Source organism: Loxodonta africana, chromosome 12, assembly GCF_030014295.1.
Source record: "Loxodonta africana isolate mLoxAfr1 chromosome 12, mLoxAfr1.hap2, whole genome shotgun sequence".
Lineage (NCBI taxonomy): Eukaryota > Metazoa > Chordata > Mammalia > Proboscidea > Elephantidae > Loxodonta > Loxodonta africana.
Window position 1 is genome coordinate 105,440,184 of NC_087353.1, and position 19,329 is coordinate 105,459,512.

The 19,329-nt window shown below is 53.8% G+C and overlaps 1 protein-coding gene across 7 annotated transcripts in view; it reads right to left on the reverse strand.

The window, feature by feature from the left end:
• The window catches only part of CLIP2 (CAP-Gly domain containing linker protein 2), a 73,298-nt gene that overhangs the window by 8,228 nt on the left and 45,741 nt on the right, over window positions 1-19,329 (reverse strand). For 4 of the 7 annotated variants that reach the window (XM_023556020.2, XM_064296104.1, XM_023556019.2 and 1 more), the window contains exons 8-13: window positions 17,505-17,565; window positions 10,268-10,372; window positions 7,570-8,505; window positions 5,139-5,196; window positions 2,454-2,537; window positions 1,455-1,611 (exon numbers count right to left, since the gene is read on the reverse strand). In XM_023556020.2, coding sequence (XP_023411788.1) covers window positions 1,455-1,611; window positions 2,454-2,537; window positions 5,139-5,196; window positions 7,570-8,505; window positions 10,268-10,372; window positions 17,505-17,565 — 1,401 coding nt within the window. Of the gene's footprint in view, window positions 1-229; window positions 347-1,454; window positions 1,612-2,453; window positions 2,538-5,138; window positions 5,197-7,569; window positions 8,506-10,267; window positions 10,373-17,504; window positions 17,566-19,329 lie in introns of those variants that run through there. The other 3 variants (XM_023556023.2, XM_023556024.2, XM_064296105.1) reach the window with 3 other exon arrangements.

Here is a 19,329-nt window from a genome sequence, read left to right on the forward strand (position 1 = left end):
TGAGCAATGATGAACACGGGATTTGGATGTGGAGGGTGGGGAGCAGGACAGCCTGGAGCCAGAGGTCTGTCTGCTGGGGAGACACAGGCTCCTTCTATAGAGGATGGTGTGCTCGGGAACTATTCCCAGGGTACCCGTGGCGTCTGTTTAACTTCCCAACTCCAGCGTGGCCCTCCTGGGGCAGAGACGTGTTCTCTGAGGGGCGCTCGATGTGAAGCAAATGTAGCAGAGAAGCTCTCGATTTGTTCATCAGGTTTACAGCGGAGGATGAGCCAGCATTTCCTTTACAATAAGAGGCCTGTGCCCCAGAGAGATTCCTCCACCTCAGGGGCAGACGCTCAAATGCCTATGGGGTGGGAATGAAGTCTGTGAACTGATGTGAGAACAACAGTGAAGGCTGAGGGCAGAGACCCTGGGGCCCGTGTTCCATGCAAAGGGGGCAGGCACGCCCCCACAACGGCTGGTTGGCGACATGTGGGAAGCTAGCCCAGTGTTGCTGAACTTCCCAAGTTTTTAAGGGAATCTGCAGAAATCTAGATTTTATGAGATCTTATTTTTTAATGCTAGGCTGGTTTTTCTTAAGCCTTATATGAGTTACACAAAACATAGCTATAAACTAGCTAACCTAGTGGGTCTCAAAGTGTGGTCTGGGGAACCCTCTGGGAGGTTCCCTAAAACCTTTTCAAGGGACCCAGGGGTCAAAGCTATTTTCAAAATACTAAGTAAGTTATTTTCATTGCTATTTCTCATGAGTGCACAATAGATCTTTCCAGAGACTATATGGGGCAGTTCTACTCTGTCCTATAGGATCACTGAGTCGGAATCAACTCGGCGGCAACGGGTTCTGTTTTTTTTTTTTTTTATATGACATAATCGTAATCTGAAAAGGATATCAAATCTCCTCCCTTTTCCAACTACGTATGGTCATATTTTGATAACACACTTCAACCACGACAGCCAACTGTAAAGGATGGATGCAAAAGATATAAGGCCCAGCTGTCTTCTACTAAAACCAACATTAAAGAAAACTGCAAAAATGTATAACAACGCCGTTCTTCTCACAAAAACATTTTTGTTCTGGAAAAGTTATTTTTTATAAAAAGCATGTTATTTATGTTACACACAACTGACTTATTATTGCTACTTTTAAGTGAATTAATAAGAATTTTTAAATTCCTTGGTTTTAATTTGTAATACACAAGATCCTCAATGTTTAAGAGTTTAAAGGGGTCCTCGAGACCAGAAAGTTTGAGAGCACTGATCTTCCCTAAAGCTCTGCCTGGAGAACTGGGTTGAGGAGGACCCTGAGGCTTCATCTGAGCTGAGAGGCGATCACAGGTGACATCCCTCCTGCCTTTGGGGAAGACTGGCTGATGGGTGCAGCAAGGGTCAGAGCCAGAAGGCCCTGGCCGGGTGGTGGGCTGCTCATTCTGACTGCACAGCCTACGACTCACCGCTCCTTCCGGAGCAGCTCCTGGCTGATGACTACCAGCTGGCCCGAGGCATCGTGGGTCTTCCGGGACACGGCCTCCAGCTCGGCCTCCAGGCGCCGCTTCTCCTTCAGCAGGTTGTCCACCTTCTTCTCCCCCGACCTGCACCTGCTCTCCAGTGCTGCAGTTGGCACAGGGAAGGAGGGCGAGGGTAGGGAGGGTGTGAGAATCTGCTCCACCCAGTGGCCAAGGCCTGGGCCAGGGAGCAGGTCTTCCCGGGGTGACAGTGATACAGTGATACACTCCACTGAGTAGTTTTAAAAACACTGTGAATTTCTCCAGTCCTTAAGAGGCAGGCAGCAAGGGGTCCGAGAGAACAGCTACAAACAGCACACCTAACCCCCCGGGCCCTCTAGATGGGGGACACAGTCAGCCCTTGCCAAGTGGGGAGAGAGGTGTGGGCACTGCTGCCTTGACACGGGAAGGCTGCATCTTCACCTTGGCCACAGAGAAGCCTGAGGCCGACTGGCCTTTGTCAGGACCAATTATGCCACATGAATGTCATGGGAACTGGGTAGAAGGGGGTGGGAGCCTCTTCCCAGGGTGGGGGCCATCTCATCTCATTCTGGTGGACAAGAAGCAGGGCCAGTTTATGCCAGATTCCGGGTCCCCAGCCTCTCCCCAGGTGCCCCCTCTGCCCTTATTTCCCCAGCCAGCAGCCTCGCCCAAATTCTGAAACCCTGGTGTTTCTTCCCAGGCTTGGGGGCAAATACTCTGTTACCAAAGTGGCCGATGGGAAACCTATGGTTCACAATTTCAAGCTGTGATGGGGTTTCGGAGTGCAGAGCTGACTGGGGAGGGACACAGCTGGAGCCCCAGGTTAGATCATGGACAGTGTGTGGCCCTTCTCTCCCACTCGCTGCTGCCCAGGTGGAGGCCCAGGTGCCAGGCTCCACGGCATGCTGCACCCAGCACGGCCCCACTGGAAGCCCTCTGCATCTCCCCTGTGGGAGGGAGACTTACCACTTACTTGGGCCCTGAGCATCTCGGTCTGGGACGTCAAGGCTGTCACTTCTTTGTCCCTCTTGTTCAGCTTGTCCTGCAGGCCTGAGGGAAGAGGAGAGAGACAAAGGGCCATCAATGCTCTCGAGCCAACTCTGCAGGCCATGGAGCAAGGCTGTACCCTTCCTCAGGAACCATAAAACGGGTCACGCTTACTCCAGCGGTCTCTCTGGGTAACACACCCTGAAGAGGAGGATTCAATATCAGGTTGTCCTGGGCAACTTAACTCTCAGAGCCTTAGTTTCCTCGTGAAAAGTGGGGACAAAGATGGTGCCCGTGTCACCTGGTCATGTGTATTCCACACTGCACAGCCTCCTAACAGCCACAGGACAAGGTAAAGTCTGGACATGTTCAGCAAGAAAACTCACCACAGAAACGTGTTAATGCTCCCTGAGTTAATTTATAAACTTAATATACACCAATAAAAATGCAAACAAGATTTTGACTTTTTTGTGGAACCAGATAAGCTGATTCTAAAATCGCCTGGCAACACAAACGAGCAAATAGCCAAGGAGCTTCCTGGTTGGTGACTGACGTGGATGCATGTGGGAGGGCAGTGGGTCCCTTTTTGGGACATGGAAGCTCCAGGCTGGGAGCCCTCCCAGACCCTGCCCTACGTGTCCCGTCATTTGTACCCTTTCTGCTGCAATAAAACTGTAATCTTCCATCATTGGAGAACTTTTAAATATTGGGTTTGATTAAACGCAGTAACAAATTTCAGTGTGGGATCCATTGGGGCACAGGCTACCTAGGGGAGAATATCAGGCTAAGATTGGAATTTAGGTTGTAATCCAGCGCAACGACTCAGTACCATGTGTTCTCAACACTGGAACTATTTCAGTGCAAAAAGGGCCATCAAAAAAACACGTGGAAGGATTCCCAGGAAACTTCTGAGTACTTGTCTCTAGAAAGAAGAACTGAGTCTGGGGCCAATGCAGGAGACCTCCGTGGACCTAATGTTTTATCCTATGTAGGGATTACCTTTTCAATCTAAAAAAAAAAAAAAAAAAGAATGACAACATCAAGTTCATAAAGAATAAAAATCATAATAAAAAATAAGAGACTTTTTAAAAAGGAGAAAGGACTGTCCAGCCAGTAATTAAAACGTAAATGAAGCTTGAATAATTAAAACATCATAGAATTGGCAGATGAACTGACAGATCAGTGGAATGGAATAGAAAGTTCAGAAACAGAGTGAATTACTTAAGGAATTTAAAGACAAAGTTGGTATTTCACATCAGCGGGGGAGAAATTGAGTTCTTCAGAAATGGTATCGAGATAGTAGGTACTCATTTGGGAAAAAATGAAAATGGGTCCTTATCTCACACCTTACAGAAGATGAATTCTAGGTGGATCAGGGATTTAAACACAGAAAAGAAACTTGAAAAGTACTAGAATAAATAATTTTAAAAATAATAAACCCAGAATCCAAAAAAGAAAAAATTGATTTAAAAAAAAAATCTGCATGGCAAATCCCACCATAAGAAAAGTCAAAATATAAATCAGACACGTGGAAAAATGTTTGCAATGTCATATATAAAGAGCTCCCAAAAATCAACAAAAAGATCAGTAACCCAACTGAAAAAAAAAAAATGGGTACAGGATGTGAGTAGAAAATAGAATGTCCAAGCTTCAGAGTTAAGAGAAAGGCCAAGGAAAGCCATACCAGGTTAACACATTTTACATTTCAGATTGGCAAAGATGACAAAGTTTGATGAAACATTTTGTTCGCAAGGTTTGTGGGGAAATACATTTTCAGTCCCTGCTGGTGGGAGGTGACACTGGTTTAGCTCAGTGGTTGCTACGGCCAGCTGCTGTGCAGTGAGCCCGCCTCACGGCGATCCAACGTGCAAAGGGACTGAACTGTTGTGATCCACAGGGTTTCCACCGGCTGATCTTTTGAAAGATCACCAGGCCTTTCTTCCTAGTTCACCTTAGTCTGGAAGCTCCGCTGAAACCTGCTCAGCATCACGGCAACATACAAGTCCCCACTAACAGACGGGAAATGGCTGTGCATGAGGTACAATGGCCAGGAGCTGAACCTGGGTCTCCCGCGTGGAAGGCGAGGATTCTACCGCTGGACCACCACGCCTTCCCTGAGCTTGATGGAAGACAAGGTAACAGACAAAGACTAGAAACAACCTAACTACCCATCAGTAGGAAACTGGCTAAGTACACGATGAAAATTCTGCAGCCATATACAAGAATGCACTGATATGGAACGGTCGGTAAGCTGTATTACTAGTCAATGGAAAAAACTGAGGTGCGGACCAGTACGTTCCCTATTTGCTTGTCCATGCAAAAAGTATCTCTGGGAAGAGAACAACGAAATGGGTAACACTACCCCTTCCGGGAAGGAAACCTGAGGAGAGGGGACTGTTCACCGTATACCCTTCAAGCCATTCAAAGTTTACGCCTGTTTTAAAAAATAAAGTTAAAACCAAACAAGTAATAGTGTACTTAGCACAAGGCCTGGCACTCAGTATAGGTGAGCTGTTATCCTCCTTACCTGGCTTCTCTGGGACGAGTGAGCAGCGACAACAGGTGGCCCTTACCAAACGGCAGATGATGCAAACACCCACCCTGGAGGTAGACACAGCAGCCCTTCCCCAAAGGGTAGGGTCCCCGGGCGCAGTGCTCACTCACCGTCCACAGTCTCCTTCATCCTGATCTTCTCCTCTGAAATGTCGCTGGACTCAATCATCTGAAAGAAGAGGCCCTGTGAGTGGCAAGCTCACCTCCTCTCTGCCCAGCCTTGGAGAGGGGTTCCAGCCAGCCCAGGAAGCACACCTACAGTGTACACCCCCCCAAAAGGGGCCTGCAGTCCCCCAACCACAGACAACAGAGGACTCCTCTGCTTCCAGCTTCCCTGAAGGCTGCTTGTGCAGCTTCTGTGGGAATACCTCCTGCCCCTCCTTTGTTGAAAGAGTTTACTGTGTCCAGCAGTATCTTTCCCCGGGATACTTCCAAGTTTGACCTGGGAGGCACCATCTCCCAGCCTCGGCTTCCCATCCACGTAACAGATACTGACTGCCAGGGCAAACACCACCTTAAGGAAAGCCAAGACAACCAAGAGACTCCCCAGTGCTGCTCGGCAGAAGTGCCCCGCTTCCCTGCTCGAGCTGGTTGTCCTCTCAGCCTGTAGAGTTTGCCAGAGTCTAACCCCGTGGGATCAGGGCAGCACAGAGCCAAGAAGGCAGTCACCTCCACCGTCCTGTTCCTCATACTTCTACTCATGCATCCCCAAGCTCCATTTTAGTCTCAGTAAGCTGCGAGCAACTAAACTGCCTCGATCTGTATTTATACGCACAGCAGTAAGGATGAGGCTCTGAACTAGACATATCCTTAAAAAAAAAATCCCCATACTTAGTACACGAAACCAAAAATCCAACTGTCCCTGGTCCTAAGCCACTGAATCTGGGAGGCACGTGGGCTCAGGCCTAAGTCCCAGTATGTGTGGATTAACAGGTGATATGCTTCCTAATTCTCGGCCCAGAGCGCCTGACTGAGGGGCCAGTCCCCAGGCCCCCGTCCCCCACGCTCTGCGGAGCCACAGCAACACAAAACCTCCCACAATCAGGGAACCCAGGTCTGGCCCCAGGCTCGGCTCGGCTCCGCCTGCCCCACCTCAGCACCCCTCAGACCCATGAGGACATAGCCTGGCCCTGCCTCCTCCATCCCCAGGAGCCCCTCAGGCCCCCGTGGACCTCGGTGACCCTCGTCTCTTCCTCTCCCGGGGATCTTGCTAAAAACCCATCCATCCCTCCCTGGCTCAAAGGGCACGGGGCCACAGCAGGGGGGATCTCAGGCTGCACAGACGACAGTAAAAAGGCACCCTGTACTCGGAACTTCTGAAAAGGTACTACTTGATGCTCAGTTCTGGTTTCAGTGTGCCTGGGGAGCTGGAAGGGAAACCCTGGTGGTGTAGTGGTTAAGTGCTACGGCTGCTAACCAAAGGGTCGGCCATTCGAATCCGCCAGGTGCTCTTTGGAAACTCTATGGGGCAGTTCTACTCTGTCCTATAGGGTCTCTATGAGTCGGAATCAGCTCGACAGCAGTGGGTTTGGTCTTTTTGGGTTTGGGGAGCTGGAAATCCAGAAACCCTGGGGAGTCCTTTTATAAAGGCGGTAACCATGCTGGGAGCTATCCCCTCAGAGGATTTCATTTTGCCGAGGAGTCTCCAGCTCAACGGAGTTAAGGTCAACAGGGTAACGTGTGTCCAGAGGACGCCAGGCCAGGAGTTAAGGTTAATGGGGTAACGTGTGTCCAGCGGACGCCAGGCCGGGAGTTAAGGTTAGTGGGGTAACGTGTGTCCAGCAGACGCCAGGCCTGGCACAGGACGTGGTGCTCAGAGGCACTCAGAAGGCCCTTCCGGCCCTCACTGCTGGGGGCAGCCCACCTCCCACGGTCCCGGGAGGGTCAGGGTCAGGTGAAGGGGGAAGGATTTCTACATTTGGAGCAAAACCGATATGGGCGGCAGTGGCCTCTCTAGGGCCATGCCCCTCTAGTCTTCTAGACCCCAGCTCTGGGGACCCCAGTTCTGGGAGGTAGCTGTTTGACTGTAGTCAAGTCTCAGTGGGACTGCAGAAAGAGGGCTACTCTCAGATGCCCTGCGTCAGCACGCATGTTGGAGATGGGCACCCGGGGCCCCAGATGGGCAGGGCTTGCCCCCCACATCTGTGCCAGCCCCACAGCCCAGTGCCCGAGGTCATGGGTACTGGGAGGGAGACTGGTAACTTGGAGGGCCCAGTGTTGGCACAGTAGACCACATCTGGGTGAATCAGGGGGCTGCCTGAGGACTGAGAGGAAGCCAGTCTCTCCAGGCCTGGCCTGAGAGGACCCAGCCAAGTCAGCTCAGACCACTATGGGTACCCCCCGGGTCCTACCCGGGCCAGCTTCCTCCCGACGGGGGGAGAAGGGCTCCCCCTCTAAGCCAGGTGCCCCAGTCCCCCATGGGCATCCTCCTGGGGTAAGAATTCTCCCTGGGCTGGAGAACACAGGCCAACAGATGCCAGGGACCCCCAAAGCCCCTCCCACCCACCAGGGGGTGCACAGCCCGGCCGGAGGCCACGCCTACATGAGCGTGCTGGGACGAGCACACGGACTCCACTGCCTGCAGTCTGTTTTCAGCAACCAAGAGCTTCTCCCGTAGCCGTTCAGCCTCCAGCCTGCTCTGGGCCTCCGACCGCTGCAGCCCCTCGTAGTCCAGCATCTTCTTCTCGGCCAGGGAGATCTGCTCCTTGAGGTACTCGATGGCCTGTGCCTGGCCGCGGTACTCTACATCCAGCTTCTCCAGCTCGTGCACCCGCAGCTCGGCGTCACGGCGCTGGTCCTGGGCCGCCTGCAGCTCCCGCCGGTGCTGGCCAGCCTGCAGCTCCAGCTGGGCCCGCCAGTGCTGCTGGACCCCGGCCAGCTCCTCCTGGGCCTCTTGCAGCTTCTGCCGCAGGCCCTCCTTCTCCTTCACGTGCATGGCCGTCTCGAGGTCATGCTTTGCCCGCAGGTTGCCCAGCTCCAGCTGGTGCTCCATCTTGACGCCCTCCATTACAGCCTTCAGCTCCCCAATCTCCTTCTGCTGGGCGCCCGGGCCTGAGTTCAGGGTGGCCTTGAGGTCCTCCAGGGACTTCTGGTGGTCGGAGGCCAGCGAGTCCAGCTTGGACTTCCAGTTGTCCATGAGCCCCATGTTCTCGCTGGTGGCCTGCTGGACCTTGTCCTTGAGGTCCGCCACCTCCTGCGCATACTTCTCGTTGGCTGCCCGCAGCTTCTCCACCTCCGCCTGGTAGGTCTTGAGTGCCTTCTCGTATTTGTCCCGCAGCGCCCCGCTCTCCCGCTGGTGCTCCTGGCTGGCTGACAGCAGCCGTTCGCGCAGCCTCAGGGTCTCAGCGGCCTCGGGGTGGTCGGCTGGCGGTGGGCCTGAGTGCAGGAGGCACTGCTGCAGCTCCTCGATCTCACCACGCCGCAGGCTCAGCTCCTCCTCCAGCTGCAGCACCCGTGACTTCTCGGCCACCGTTGTCAACTACCAGAGAGAGAGGGAAACACATGGGTCAGCAGCTCCTGAGGGTGAGCGGGATGGGACAGGCAGGAGGGTCTGGTGGGAAGGGAAGGGCAGCCCTGCCCCTACCTGAATGCCACCTGACTCAGAGGCCTGACCCACCACCACTTCTCGAAAGACTCCCCCAGCATGCAGCCCAATGGCTCCGGGAGCATCCCCACTGCTCTATGTGACCTGGGACAAACTGGTGGTTCAAAGAAGCTACCTCTTTGATGTGCTAATGTGATTTTTAAAGAGCAGCGATGACAGAGTGGAGTTTGCATCTAGAAAGGTCCACAGCTGGAAGGGGCTGAGTCACAGGGGTTCTCTGATGAGGGTGGCCACTGGCCAAAGAAGGCTCCGGTTTGATGCCTGAAGCAGAACAAACTGGACCCTCCCAGAGCCGTTCCTTGCTGAGAAACTCTGGGACCAGAGGCTCTGCTCTCCAAAGCCCACCCTGACCGCATCTATGGCCATGGACTTGGAGACAGCATATTTAAGCATGTAAAATTCTTTACGAACTTAAAAAAAATTGCTTCTGAAGTTGTTTTTCAATAAAGCTGTTTTTGTTGTTTTAATCAGGTGATGTCTCTGTGTTTGGAGGGCTCCAGCCATCAATGGTGACAGGTCAGTTTCTGCACACAGGCCTCTGTGCACACACGTGCACACTGCCCAAGCACACGCAGTTGCTGGGCACTGGCCAGCTTGTGCAAACAGACCCCGTGTGGCCCTACCACCCACGTGTGCCCTTGGCTGCTGAAGCCGATGTGCAGAAACCGACCGCAACTCCCTCCACACCACACGCGGGCTGAAACCTGTTTTCTCAGCCACTGCGCACTGGCCATTGGGCAGCTTGGTGGTGTGAAGCACTGGCTGGAACACGCAGTCTTCCCTGGCCTGGGGCCCACTGGACCGCAACAGCCAGACCTGGGGCTGCCGCAGGGTCCCGGCTCCTAGGGACACTCCCCTCGCTACCTCCCCAGCCCAGGGCCTTCAGGCTGTCCCCTCTTGTTACCTGCATTTCAGACCCCTGGACTAGAGGCACCTGGACCCACTGTCTTCTGGCCTCACATCCTTCCCCAGCCTCCTGAGCTAGAAGTGGGGCATGCTGTCTCTGCCTACCCACATAAGGGACAGTACACTCCCAAGAGGCCCCCGATCTCTGAGCACGACAAACCCTTGTCATGGCAATGCATGGGGGGGGGTGCACAGGAGGAGAAGAAAACATAAATTTAGATAAGACCAAAACCCAAAACCAAACCCAGTGCCATCGAGTCGATTCTGACTCATAGCGACCCTACAGGACAGAGTAGAACTGCCCCATAGAGTTTCCAAGGAGCGCCTGGCAGATCTGAACTGCCGGCCCTTTGGTTAGCAGCCTTAGCACTTAACCACTGCACCACCAGGGTTTCCGAAGATGTGCCATCAACACTAAACGAATCCCATAAAATGAAACATTTTCAATACTGTGGTTAAAACTATCAAAAACATTTATTTAAATCATTAATATACCACAGGCCATTCTCAGCCAGTGGACCCACGGGCTGGGGAGCACAGCCCCCGGGAACAAGGGCCTCTCCCTACCAGCAAGCATCTGTGGGCAATGGAGCAGAAGCATGTTCCCCACTAGACGGGGGTGCAAAAGAAAAACCAGGATGGTCGCTGCCGAAGACAGAGAGTAAGTACTAAAACCAGGAAGCCGAAAGGGGGCAGGCAGGGCAAAGGTGGCCGGGTGGCGGGGCGTTACCCTGTTGTCCGCTAACTCCCTGAGGAGCCGCTCGGCCTGCGCCTTCTCCAGTAGCAGGCTCTGCTCCAGCTCCCCAATGCGGGCGTGCTCCAGCTGCGTCTGGGTCTGGTCCACCCGGGGCAGGGGTGGGGGGAGCGGGAGGGGGCACAGGGGAGAGGAAGCCGGAAAGAGAGAGAGAGAGAGACAGAGAGGAGGCGTCATCTTCTATGAACAAGACAAGGAGAGCAGGTGAACATGAAAAGAATCGAAGTGGCTCAGGGAGAGAGAGGAGGTCTCACTGCGTCCTGGCTGGGCTTAAGGGCAGAGGAGGGTGGCAGTGGGCACCACATTCCTGTCACACCTAGGCAGCCCCTCTCTCACAGCTCCCACTGCTGGCTCCCTGGGCGGAGCCCCCAACTTTTCCCCTTCCCCATGGGTGGCCTGCTGCTGTTACTCGCTAGAGGCCTAAGCCCCTGAACACAGGAAGCCTGAGGCATCTTTTGATGAATGAATAAATGACCTCAGGGTTCCCAGAGCGGAAGGCAGAAGAACCGAGTGAAAGGGGTTTCAAAAGTATACCCCCACCATGCTAAGTCCTTAGGCCAGGGCATGTCCCTACCACCCGGCTCGGCCTCGTTGGTGGTGGCCAGGCTGGGCCTCCTGCAGACCCGTTACAGCCCAGCCCCATTGGTGCTCAACCCCTGGGTCCCCAGAAAGCACAAAAGCACTTTGTCCCAGCTTCACAACACCCACTTCATACACCAACAAAGCCCAACATTCTCAGACTGGCCTTTGGATTTCCCACAATAGACTCCAGAAGCCAGCAGCGAGGGCCGCTCCGGGCACCCAGGGTACAGAGACCCTGTTCATCTTAGGGAGGAGTGAGAGAGGGCCTGGCCCTCCTGCTACCCCGTGACTATCCAGGAGGAGCAAATGGACAAAAAAACCAAACCAAACCCATTGCCGCTGAGTCAATTCTGACTCACAGCGACCCTACAGGACAGAGGAGAACTGCCCGACAGGGTTTCCAAGGAGCACCTGGCGCATTCGAACTGCCAACTTTTGGTTAGCAGCCATAGCACTGAACTACTACACCACCAGGGTTTCCAGGAGAAACAAGGCCACAGCAAATTTCTAGGGCAGTTCTGAGAAGAGGCAGGCTTGGTAAAACAGCATGTATGTGCAAAAATACTAAAAAAGCCCACAACAGGGGAGGTGACATTGGTAAACTCAGCTGTTGCTGATGTTATAAACCAGTCCCGTCCATTTGAGAAATATTCTGATAAGACATAAAGAACTATAGAGATGTGTGTGCCCTCTGGCCTGTGATCTTACTCTGCAGATTCTCTTAAAGGAACAACAAAAAGGTACTCTCTGAGGAGGGCAGCATGCCCCAGTGCGAACAAGCAGCCACACGTGGTCTCTTTCAGAAAATTCCAGGCTGATTAAATGTGTGCCTCAATCCCACACACACAAGGGACAAGGTTCCTCCCCTCCAAACGCGGCCTCCCTGATGGTGGGCAGAGCAGCTCTGCCAGACCCCTCCCCTAAGGGAGTATGACCATAAGTATCACCCCGACGGCCCCGTGGGCAAGAAGAGACCTCCAGGTTCCTAATTGCAAAGGCATGTTTATCTGATACCCCCAAAGCCAGGGGCAAATGAGGGCCCCTCCCTACCACTTTCTGAACTTCTAGCCTCCTGGCAGCTGGTAGGTCTGTGGGCAGGGGTCTCTGCCAGGGCACAGGGGCACCAGTGCAGGTGCTGCAGGTGCTCCCTGCTGCCGTCAGCTGCTGCTGAGTCACCCTCAATTCATGGCCACTCCACGCACAACAGGATCGGACCTTTGTGGACCACAGGGTTTTCACTGGCTGATTTTCGGAGCAGATCGCCAGGCCTTTCTTTCTAGTCTTAATCTGGAAGATCCACTGAAACCATCAGCATCGTAGTAACGTGAGGGTCTCCACTGACAGACGAGCAGTCGCTGTGCGTGCATGAGGTGCATGGGCTGGGAAATGAACCCATAGTCTTAGGGGAAACACAGTCCCTAAAGGCTAGATTTTAGATGGGGTGGATAGTTTGGCCTTCCATCCTGCTCAAGGGGTGTTATGGATTGAATTGTGTCCCCAAAAAATATGTGTAGCAAATTTTAACCCCTATCTGTGGTCATAAGCCCATCTGGGAATGGGTTTTCTTTGTTACGTTAGTGAGACAGTATCAGGGTAGGGTGTGTGTTAAGTCAATCTCATTCAAGATATAAAAGAGATTAAGCGAGCAAGTGAGCAGCAGAGAAGGGGAAGAGAGCTGTCCGGCCACATGAAGATCACCCAGGAGCCGAAGCTCAGAGAGACAAGGACCTTCCTCCAGAGCTGACAGGGAGAAGAGCCTTCCCCTAGAGCTGGAGCCCTGAATTTGAACTTCTAGCCTCCTAAACTGTGAGGAGATAGGTTTCTGTTTGTTAAAGCCATCCTCGTGTGGTATTTCTCTCCTAGCGGCACTAGAGAACTAAGACAAGGGGCATAAGGAATGGGGCCCACCATGTTCCTGTTCTAGTCACGCTCGGGTCCCAGAAGCTAATGTTCACAAAACCATAGACAAGGCGCCTGGGCAGTGTAAGGGCTGATGTAATTTATGTCTCATCACTAACTTTAGAACCCAGCCTCCTCAAAGGGGTGTCTCTGTCTCCCCACCTCACAGGTGAGAGGGATCGCCCAGAGAGAGAAAGCCCTGAACTCAGCATTACCCAGCAACTTCAGGACAGAGCGAGGCCTAGAACTCAGGCCTCTGGGTTCCAGACTGGAGCTTCTCCCCCTGCACTACCTTCAGATTTCTGACGTGAGGCGGGGGGCACTCCCCATTTCCCTGCCCCAATTCGGATCCTACAGTGCTCACTTAGCCCTTGGCCTGTAGCTTTCTCCCTCCCCTGACCACACAGAGTCCACCCCACCTGTAAAGAGCAGAGCCACAGCCCTGGGACACCTCTCAGGTAACTCAGGGCTTAGCTGTTAATTAATTGGGGCATGAGGTATGCTGGCTGGGTGTCAAACCCACAGTGTTCGACGCCGTCCAGCTGATTCCGAGTCATGGCAACACTGCGTGTGTCAGAGTAGGACTGCGCTCCACAGGGATTTCAATGGCTGACTTTTCAGAAGTAGATCACTAGGTCTTTCTTCCAAGGAGCCTCTGGGTGGACTTGAACTTCCAACCTTCCAGTCAGCAGTCGAGCAGTTTCTCCGTTTGAACCCCAAGGGTCTCTCCCCTTCCAGGAGCTACTTCTCTAAATTGCCCTTCGGCCTTTGGCAATGCCCAGTGAGTTCTCAACAAATAGCTGAGTCTGGGTTCGTAAAACTAGTTCTGTCCGTTAAAAGGGGTATTCCCATGCAAATGAAAAGCTAACAAGGAAGTACTATTTAATCTACAAAAATCCCCAGGATTAAAAAACAACAAAAGCCCTGTGTTGTCAAGTCCAAGGCAGGTGCTGATGTCCTTGGTCCCCACCAGGTGGCGGCAGACAGCAGCCAGAGCTTTCATGATGCAGAACGGCTCCCGGCGTTTAAGAGGATAAAACTATTCCCAGTGGGTGACCCAGGGATCCCACCCTGTTCTGACAGACAGGGTCCCTGCCCTCAGAGCGCTTATATTCTGGTCGGGGGCACGATCAACAAATGAACAGTCAGGATAATTTCAGACTGCCATTTGGAATGTGAACAGAGTACCAGGGTAGGGCAGCTGGGTGGGAAACAGGAACGAGCGAAGGCCTCTCCGAGAAATAAAGTTTAAACAGAGACCTGAACACACCGAGGAACTGGCTGTACAAAGCAGGTCCTGGGGGCAGAGACGAGTGATGTCAGCAGAGAAAGCTGCGTGTTTAACAGCTCAGAAGCAGGGCAGAGCTGGGGGTTCCAGAAACAAAGAGGGGTGTCACACCCTGGAGCAGGACAAAGAGGGCCAGGGTGTGAGAGAGGGCTGGAGAGGAGGGGCCAGGACCACCACCCAAGGAGAGTGCTGTGGGCTGGCCAGGCAGGGGGCCGTGGGGACGGAAGAGGACCAGTGGAGGGAGCTTTGGGAGGCAAGGTCAAGGGGGTTTTGGATGGGGGATGAGGGATTTAAGATATGAATTCTAGCTGTGAGCCTGAGCAGCTGTGTGGGTGGTGAGGTCCGTTACCGAGGTGAGAAAGACGGGGCAGGGATGTCAGAGGGAGGTAGGGAGCTTGACAACACATGAGCTTCCGTTGACTGATGGGTGATGGGTGTGCATGAGGTGCAGTGGGGGGAAAACAGCCCCTAAAGGCAAGATCTTAGGTGAGGGGGCTGGGAGTTGTTGCAGTTAGCTGCCGTCGAGTCAGCCTCTGACTCATGGTGACCCCGTGTACAACGGGATCAGACTGTTGTGATCCACAGGGTTTTTGCTGGCTGATTTTCAGAAAGAGATCACCAGGCTTTTATTCCTAGTCTTAGTCCGGAAGCTCTGCTGAAACCTGTTTCACGGCAACACGCAAGCCCCCCGACAGGTGGGTGGTGGCTGCACATGAGGTGAACTGGCCAGGAATCGAACCCGGTCTCCTGCACGGAAGGTGAGAATTCTAACACTGAGCCACCACTGCCCCAGGCAGGGAGTTGAGGGTTAGTGGAGAGACCTGTTGGACATGCTCCCTGTGGGACGCCTACCACTCATCCCGCTGGAGATGCCGAGGTGACAAGACGCGCCAGCATGGAGCACAGGGAAGATGGTGCCTGGAGAGAAGGACATGGGGATCCTGGGCTGATAAGAGGGTTTCCAGCCACAGGTTGAAAGCTGTCACCCAAGGAGAGTGGAGACCAGGAGGCAAAAAGGGCTGCAACTGAGCCCTTGGACAGGCCAACGCTCAGACGAAAGGAGGCCGAGAAGCTGGAACAGAGCACCTGACCCAGTTGGAGGAGTGAGGAGAGGAGAACAGTCAGGGCAAGCAACTCTTGAGATGCTTTGCTGTGAGGACAAGCAGAGAGATGCACTGACCGCTGGAGGGACCAAGAGGTCAAGGAGGTGTTCTGGCTTTGACGTTTTACTTTTAAGGTGGGTGGGGGTAAGGGTGACTTGGGGTCAATTTGCCTTCTGTTTGCCATGAGTATGGGTCACAACTGGTTTTGTACAACAAAAACAGTAACAATGGACTTGAGTGCCCTTCTGCCTGAATTAGCTGCGTCTGTCACTCTGTCCCACCCCCTAACTCTCCCAGCCACAGCCATTGGATCGGGGAGGGTCACCTGATCCAAAGCCAGCCTGCCCACTGGCTAGTCTGGGACCAGTCAGATTCTCTCAAGAGAACAGGTGGTAGGTGGTGGAGAATAGAGCCTGGGCCTGCCTAGAGCTGGGGTAGGGCCGAGCAAAAGGTGGGTGGCTGGCCAGGAAAAGGGGGCAGATGTGCCAAGAGAAGGAGCTCTAGTGGTGCAGCGGTTTAGCGCTCGGCTGCTAACCGAAACGGCGGTGGTTCAAACCACCAGATGCTCCATGGGAGAACGACGTGGCAGTCTGCTTCAGTGAAGATTTACAGCCTTAGAAACCCTATGGGGCAGTTCTACTCTGTCCTATAGGGTGGCTATGAGTCAGAATTGACTTGATGGCAGTGGGTGCCAAGAGAGACTGACAGACAGACACACAGCCTGAGAGGGAGTCAAAGAGAAGAGGGAGGAGGAGGTCCCTGGGCAAGGAAGAGAATGAGCTCAGCTCCTGTGAGGGTTCCTGATCCAGTCCCTTGAACTGCCTACCGGGGGAGGGCTATGAGAGTTCCCTGCAGCCTTTCAGTAAAGCCCCTGCTGACTGTCATCAGAAGGGCACTGTCCTGAAGCTCCTTCCAGCCCCTGCAGGAGGGCAGCCACTCAGGGTAACCACAGGACTTACGCTCTCAGCTAGGACATATACATTAGAAATGGTGTCGGCAGTCACCTGAGCCACCTTGTGCCCTGACACCCGTTTTTTAGGCACCAAAATCGGCTCCAAGAGTAGCAGCCAGTAGTGACCCAGGTAGACCACACATGTCCCATCCCGGCCAGGGTCATCCAGGGACAGGACGACCACATGCACCCTTTGGCTGGTGCGGCACTGGAAGTTGTGGGGTCTTAACACAGCTCTTTCACAAAGTCAGGAATCGTACTTTCCGATTTGAGCTCAGAAAACAACCTAGTGAAGCAAGCTTCAAAGTGTGGTCCCCAGACACTAGCATCACATTCTCAGGCCCCGATCCTGAGGGTGGGGCCCAGAGACCTGCATTTTCACAAGCCCCCCAGGGGATGCTGATCAATGCTCAAGTTTGAGAACCACTGCTCTAGTTGTCTCCATGTTATACAGATGAGGAAACTGAGGCCCAGGCAGAGGAAGAGGCTGTCCAAGACCAGTCGGGGCCAGGATCAGAGCGCAGGAGGCACTGAATTCACTGCCCCCCGCTATGGCCCCAGGAGCCTTCATCCATGGTCATCTCAGAGCAAGCAGTGAGGATGACAGAGGAAGACACAGTGAGGGTCACAGAGGAAGACATCGGCCTACCCAACTGCAGCCTCACGAGCCCCGAGATCTCTGCAGGGTGTAGTGAGGAGGGCTTGGGGCAGGGTCTTTAAGGGCTTCAGTAATCGGTAGAGTGTCCCCAGTCCCGCCACTCAAAAAGGGTGGGTTACGTTGGCCAGTGACAGGCTCAACCTCATCCCAACCAGCTTGTCCAGGGTTAGAACTGAGAAGGAGATAACAACTGGCTAACCCTAGGAGCTAAGCTCAGGGGTCAGAAGTCCTGGTCCTAGTCCTGGTCCTACTGCTTGCCGCAAGACTTGGGTGAGTCCTTTTGCCTTTCTGGGCCTCAGTTTCCCCATCCATAAATTCTGTGACTCAAAAAGCTACTTCCAATCAAAATGTTCCCAGGAACCCGAGATAAACTAATGGCCCAAGGGACACCTTTAGGGCTATTTTCCAACAAGAAGAGGCAGGGGAATCCAGCCCCTATGTCCTCATGTCTAGTCCTGGATCCTTGCTGCCCTCTATGCACCCCACGTACCCGACCCAGCTGCCAACAAGGAGCCACGGACCCTCTGGGGCTCCTGGGACTGAACCAATCCCACTTCTGACACCCAAGTCTCTCCTGACCTGCCATCTCCCCCTCCCAGGGTGTGACCTTTGACCATTCACATTTCTCCTTATCCCCTCCCAGGGGGTGCAGCACTACTGCCTGGAACCCATGGCAAATGGGCTGGGCCTGGATTACCGTGCAAGTCTGGGGGAAGGGCCTCGACCGTTACCTCCAGGTCTCCCTTGGTGATGGACTCCTCCTCCACTCGGAACTGCAGGTCCTCCACCTTCCTGCAGGAGAGGGAAAGAAGTGGCTGATGGGGCTTCACCCAAAGCCGTGGGCTTCACCAAGTCATCAACAACAGCAGAGAGGCAGGCCATCCTAGGCCCAGAGTCCAAGCTCCTAGCCATGCAGAGGGGAAAGTCCAGCAGAGCAGGGACCTGCCCAGAGTCCTATGGCTGATTGATGGGGGCAGAGGATCCTGGAAACTTCCAGACCTCCCAACTTCCCACCCTGCACTCTCCACAGAGACCACCGCTTCTCTAACGTGGGGTGTTTAATGCAACATCTGGCCTCCCCAGGATGATTGTGGGGAATAAATGATACTGTAAATGGAAACACAGTGAAGTTAATGATGACTCTGCTTCCATCACTGTGGGGAACAGAAGTTGGCACATGGAATAATCTGGGGTGGGAGGGGAGGAGGGAGGGAAGGAGGAAGGAAAAAGGGAAGGAGAATGTGAAGGAAGGAAGGAAGGAAAGAGGGAAGGAGAGAGGGACGGAAGGTGGGCTTCCTCCTCTGTTGACCCCACTCTCATCCACAGGCCCCAAAAGAGGGGGCCAGGGTCCCAATCCCCACTCCCTGGCTGCTCCTGATGAAAGGGTTCCCTCAGGGACATACACTTGTCCACACAGGGTTGGGGCTGCTGGCCACAAGGCGAGCCACAGGCCCACTGCACATCGCAGTCCACAAAGCTGCTCTTGCTGGGGCTTCCTGATAGCTCCCAGGATACAGATGAGAAAACGGAGGCTCAGAGAGGGCAAGTAAGCTGCCTGAGGTCACACAGCACGTGCAGGGACGTGTACCCAGGCCCTTCCCAAACGCAACTCCCATGTTGTTTCAAGGCCTGTTTTTGTTGGTTGGCATCAGGCGCGTCACCACGGGAACCAGATGTGTGGGCCCCAACGACCGTCTCAGGCAGATATAAATAAACCCTCCTCTCCCCTAGTCAGACCATAACAACAGCTTGGGAGCCCATGCCTCGGCTGAAAGCCCAACAAACAGACTCAAGCGGGGGGCTAAGGGTGGGAGGGGCCTGCTGCACGGTGGAGGGGAAGCACATGCAGAAATCTGTGTGTCATCTAGGAGATGACAGGGAGGTTCCTGAGCCAAGGGAAACCTCCGCCATGCTGACCGCTCTCTGCTCTGTCCCACCAGGTCACCCCGGGACCAAGCAGGCCAGAGGGGCACCTGCTGTCTTTGGTTGGGGGGTGGCTGGGGCTGTGGGTCATGCCTGCATCTTTTAGTGGGTTTCTTAGCTTTCATTAAACCCCTCCTGCTCCTCCTCTTGGCCAGAAGCTTACCTGGGTGCATCCCTGAGCAGCCTCCAAAACACACAATGAAACCACAACCCCCCGGCCACTTTGGCAGGGCCAAACAATCAAACCAAACCCATTGCCATCGAATCTATTCCGACTCATAACGACCCTATAGGACAGAGTAGAACTGCCCCATAGAGTTTCCAAGGAGCGCCTGGTGGATTCAAACGGCCGACCTTTTGGTTACCAGCCATAGCACTCAACCACTGTGCCACCAGGGTTTCCTGTGGCAGGGCAGAACTATCATAATCACTAACTGGCTGGTGGCCTCAGGCAAGTCTCCCCTGTGACACGGGGCAATCACAGCTGCCTCCTGGGCTAACTGCAGGTTAAGAGTCGATAAAGGTAAAGCATTTAACACGGGTCTGACACCTGACGTGACTGATTCTCTGAGTCTCAGTTTCCTGACCTGTGAAATGGGCATGAAGCTCGAGGACAGGAGCTGTGAGGTTCAG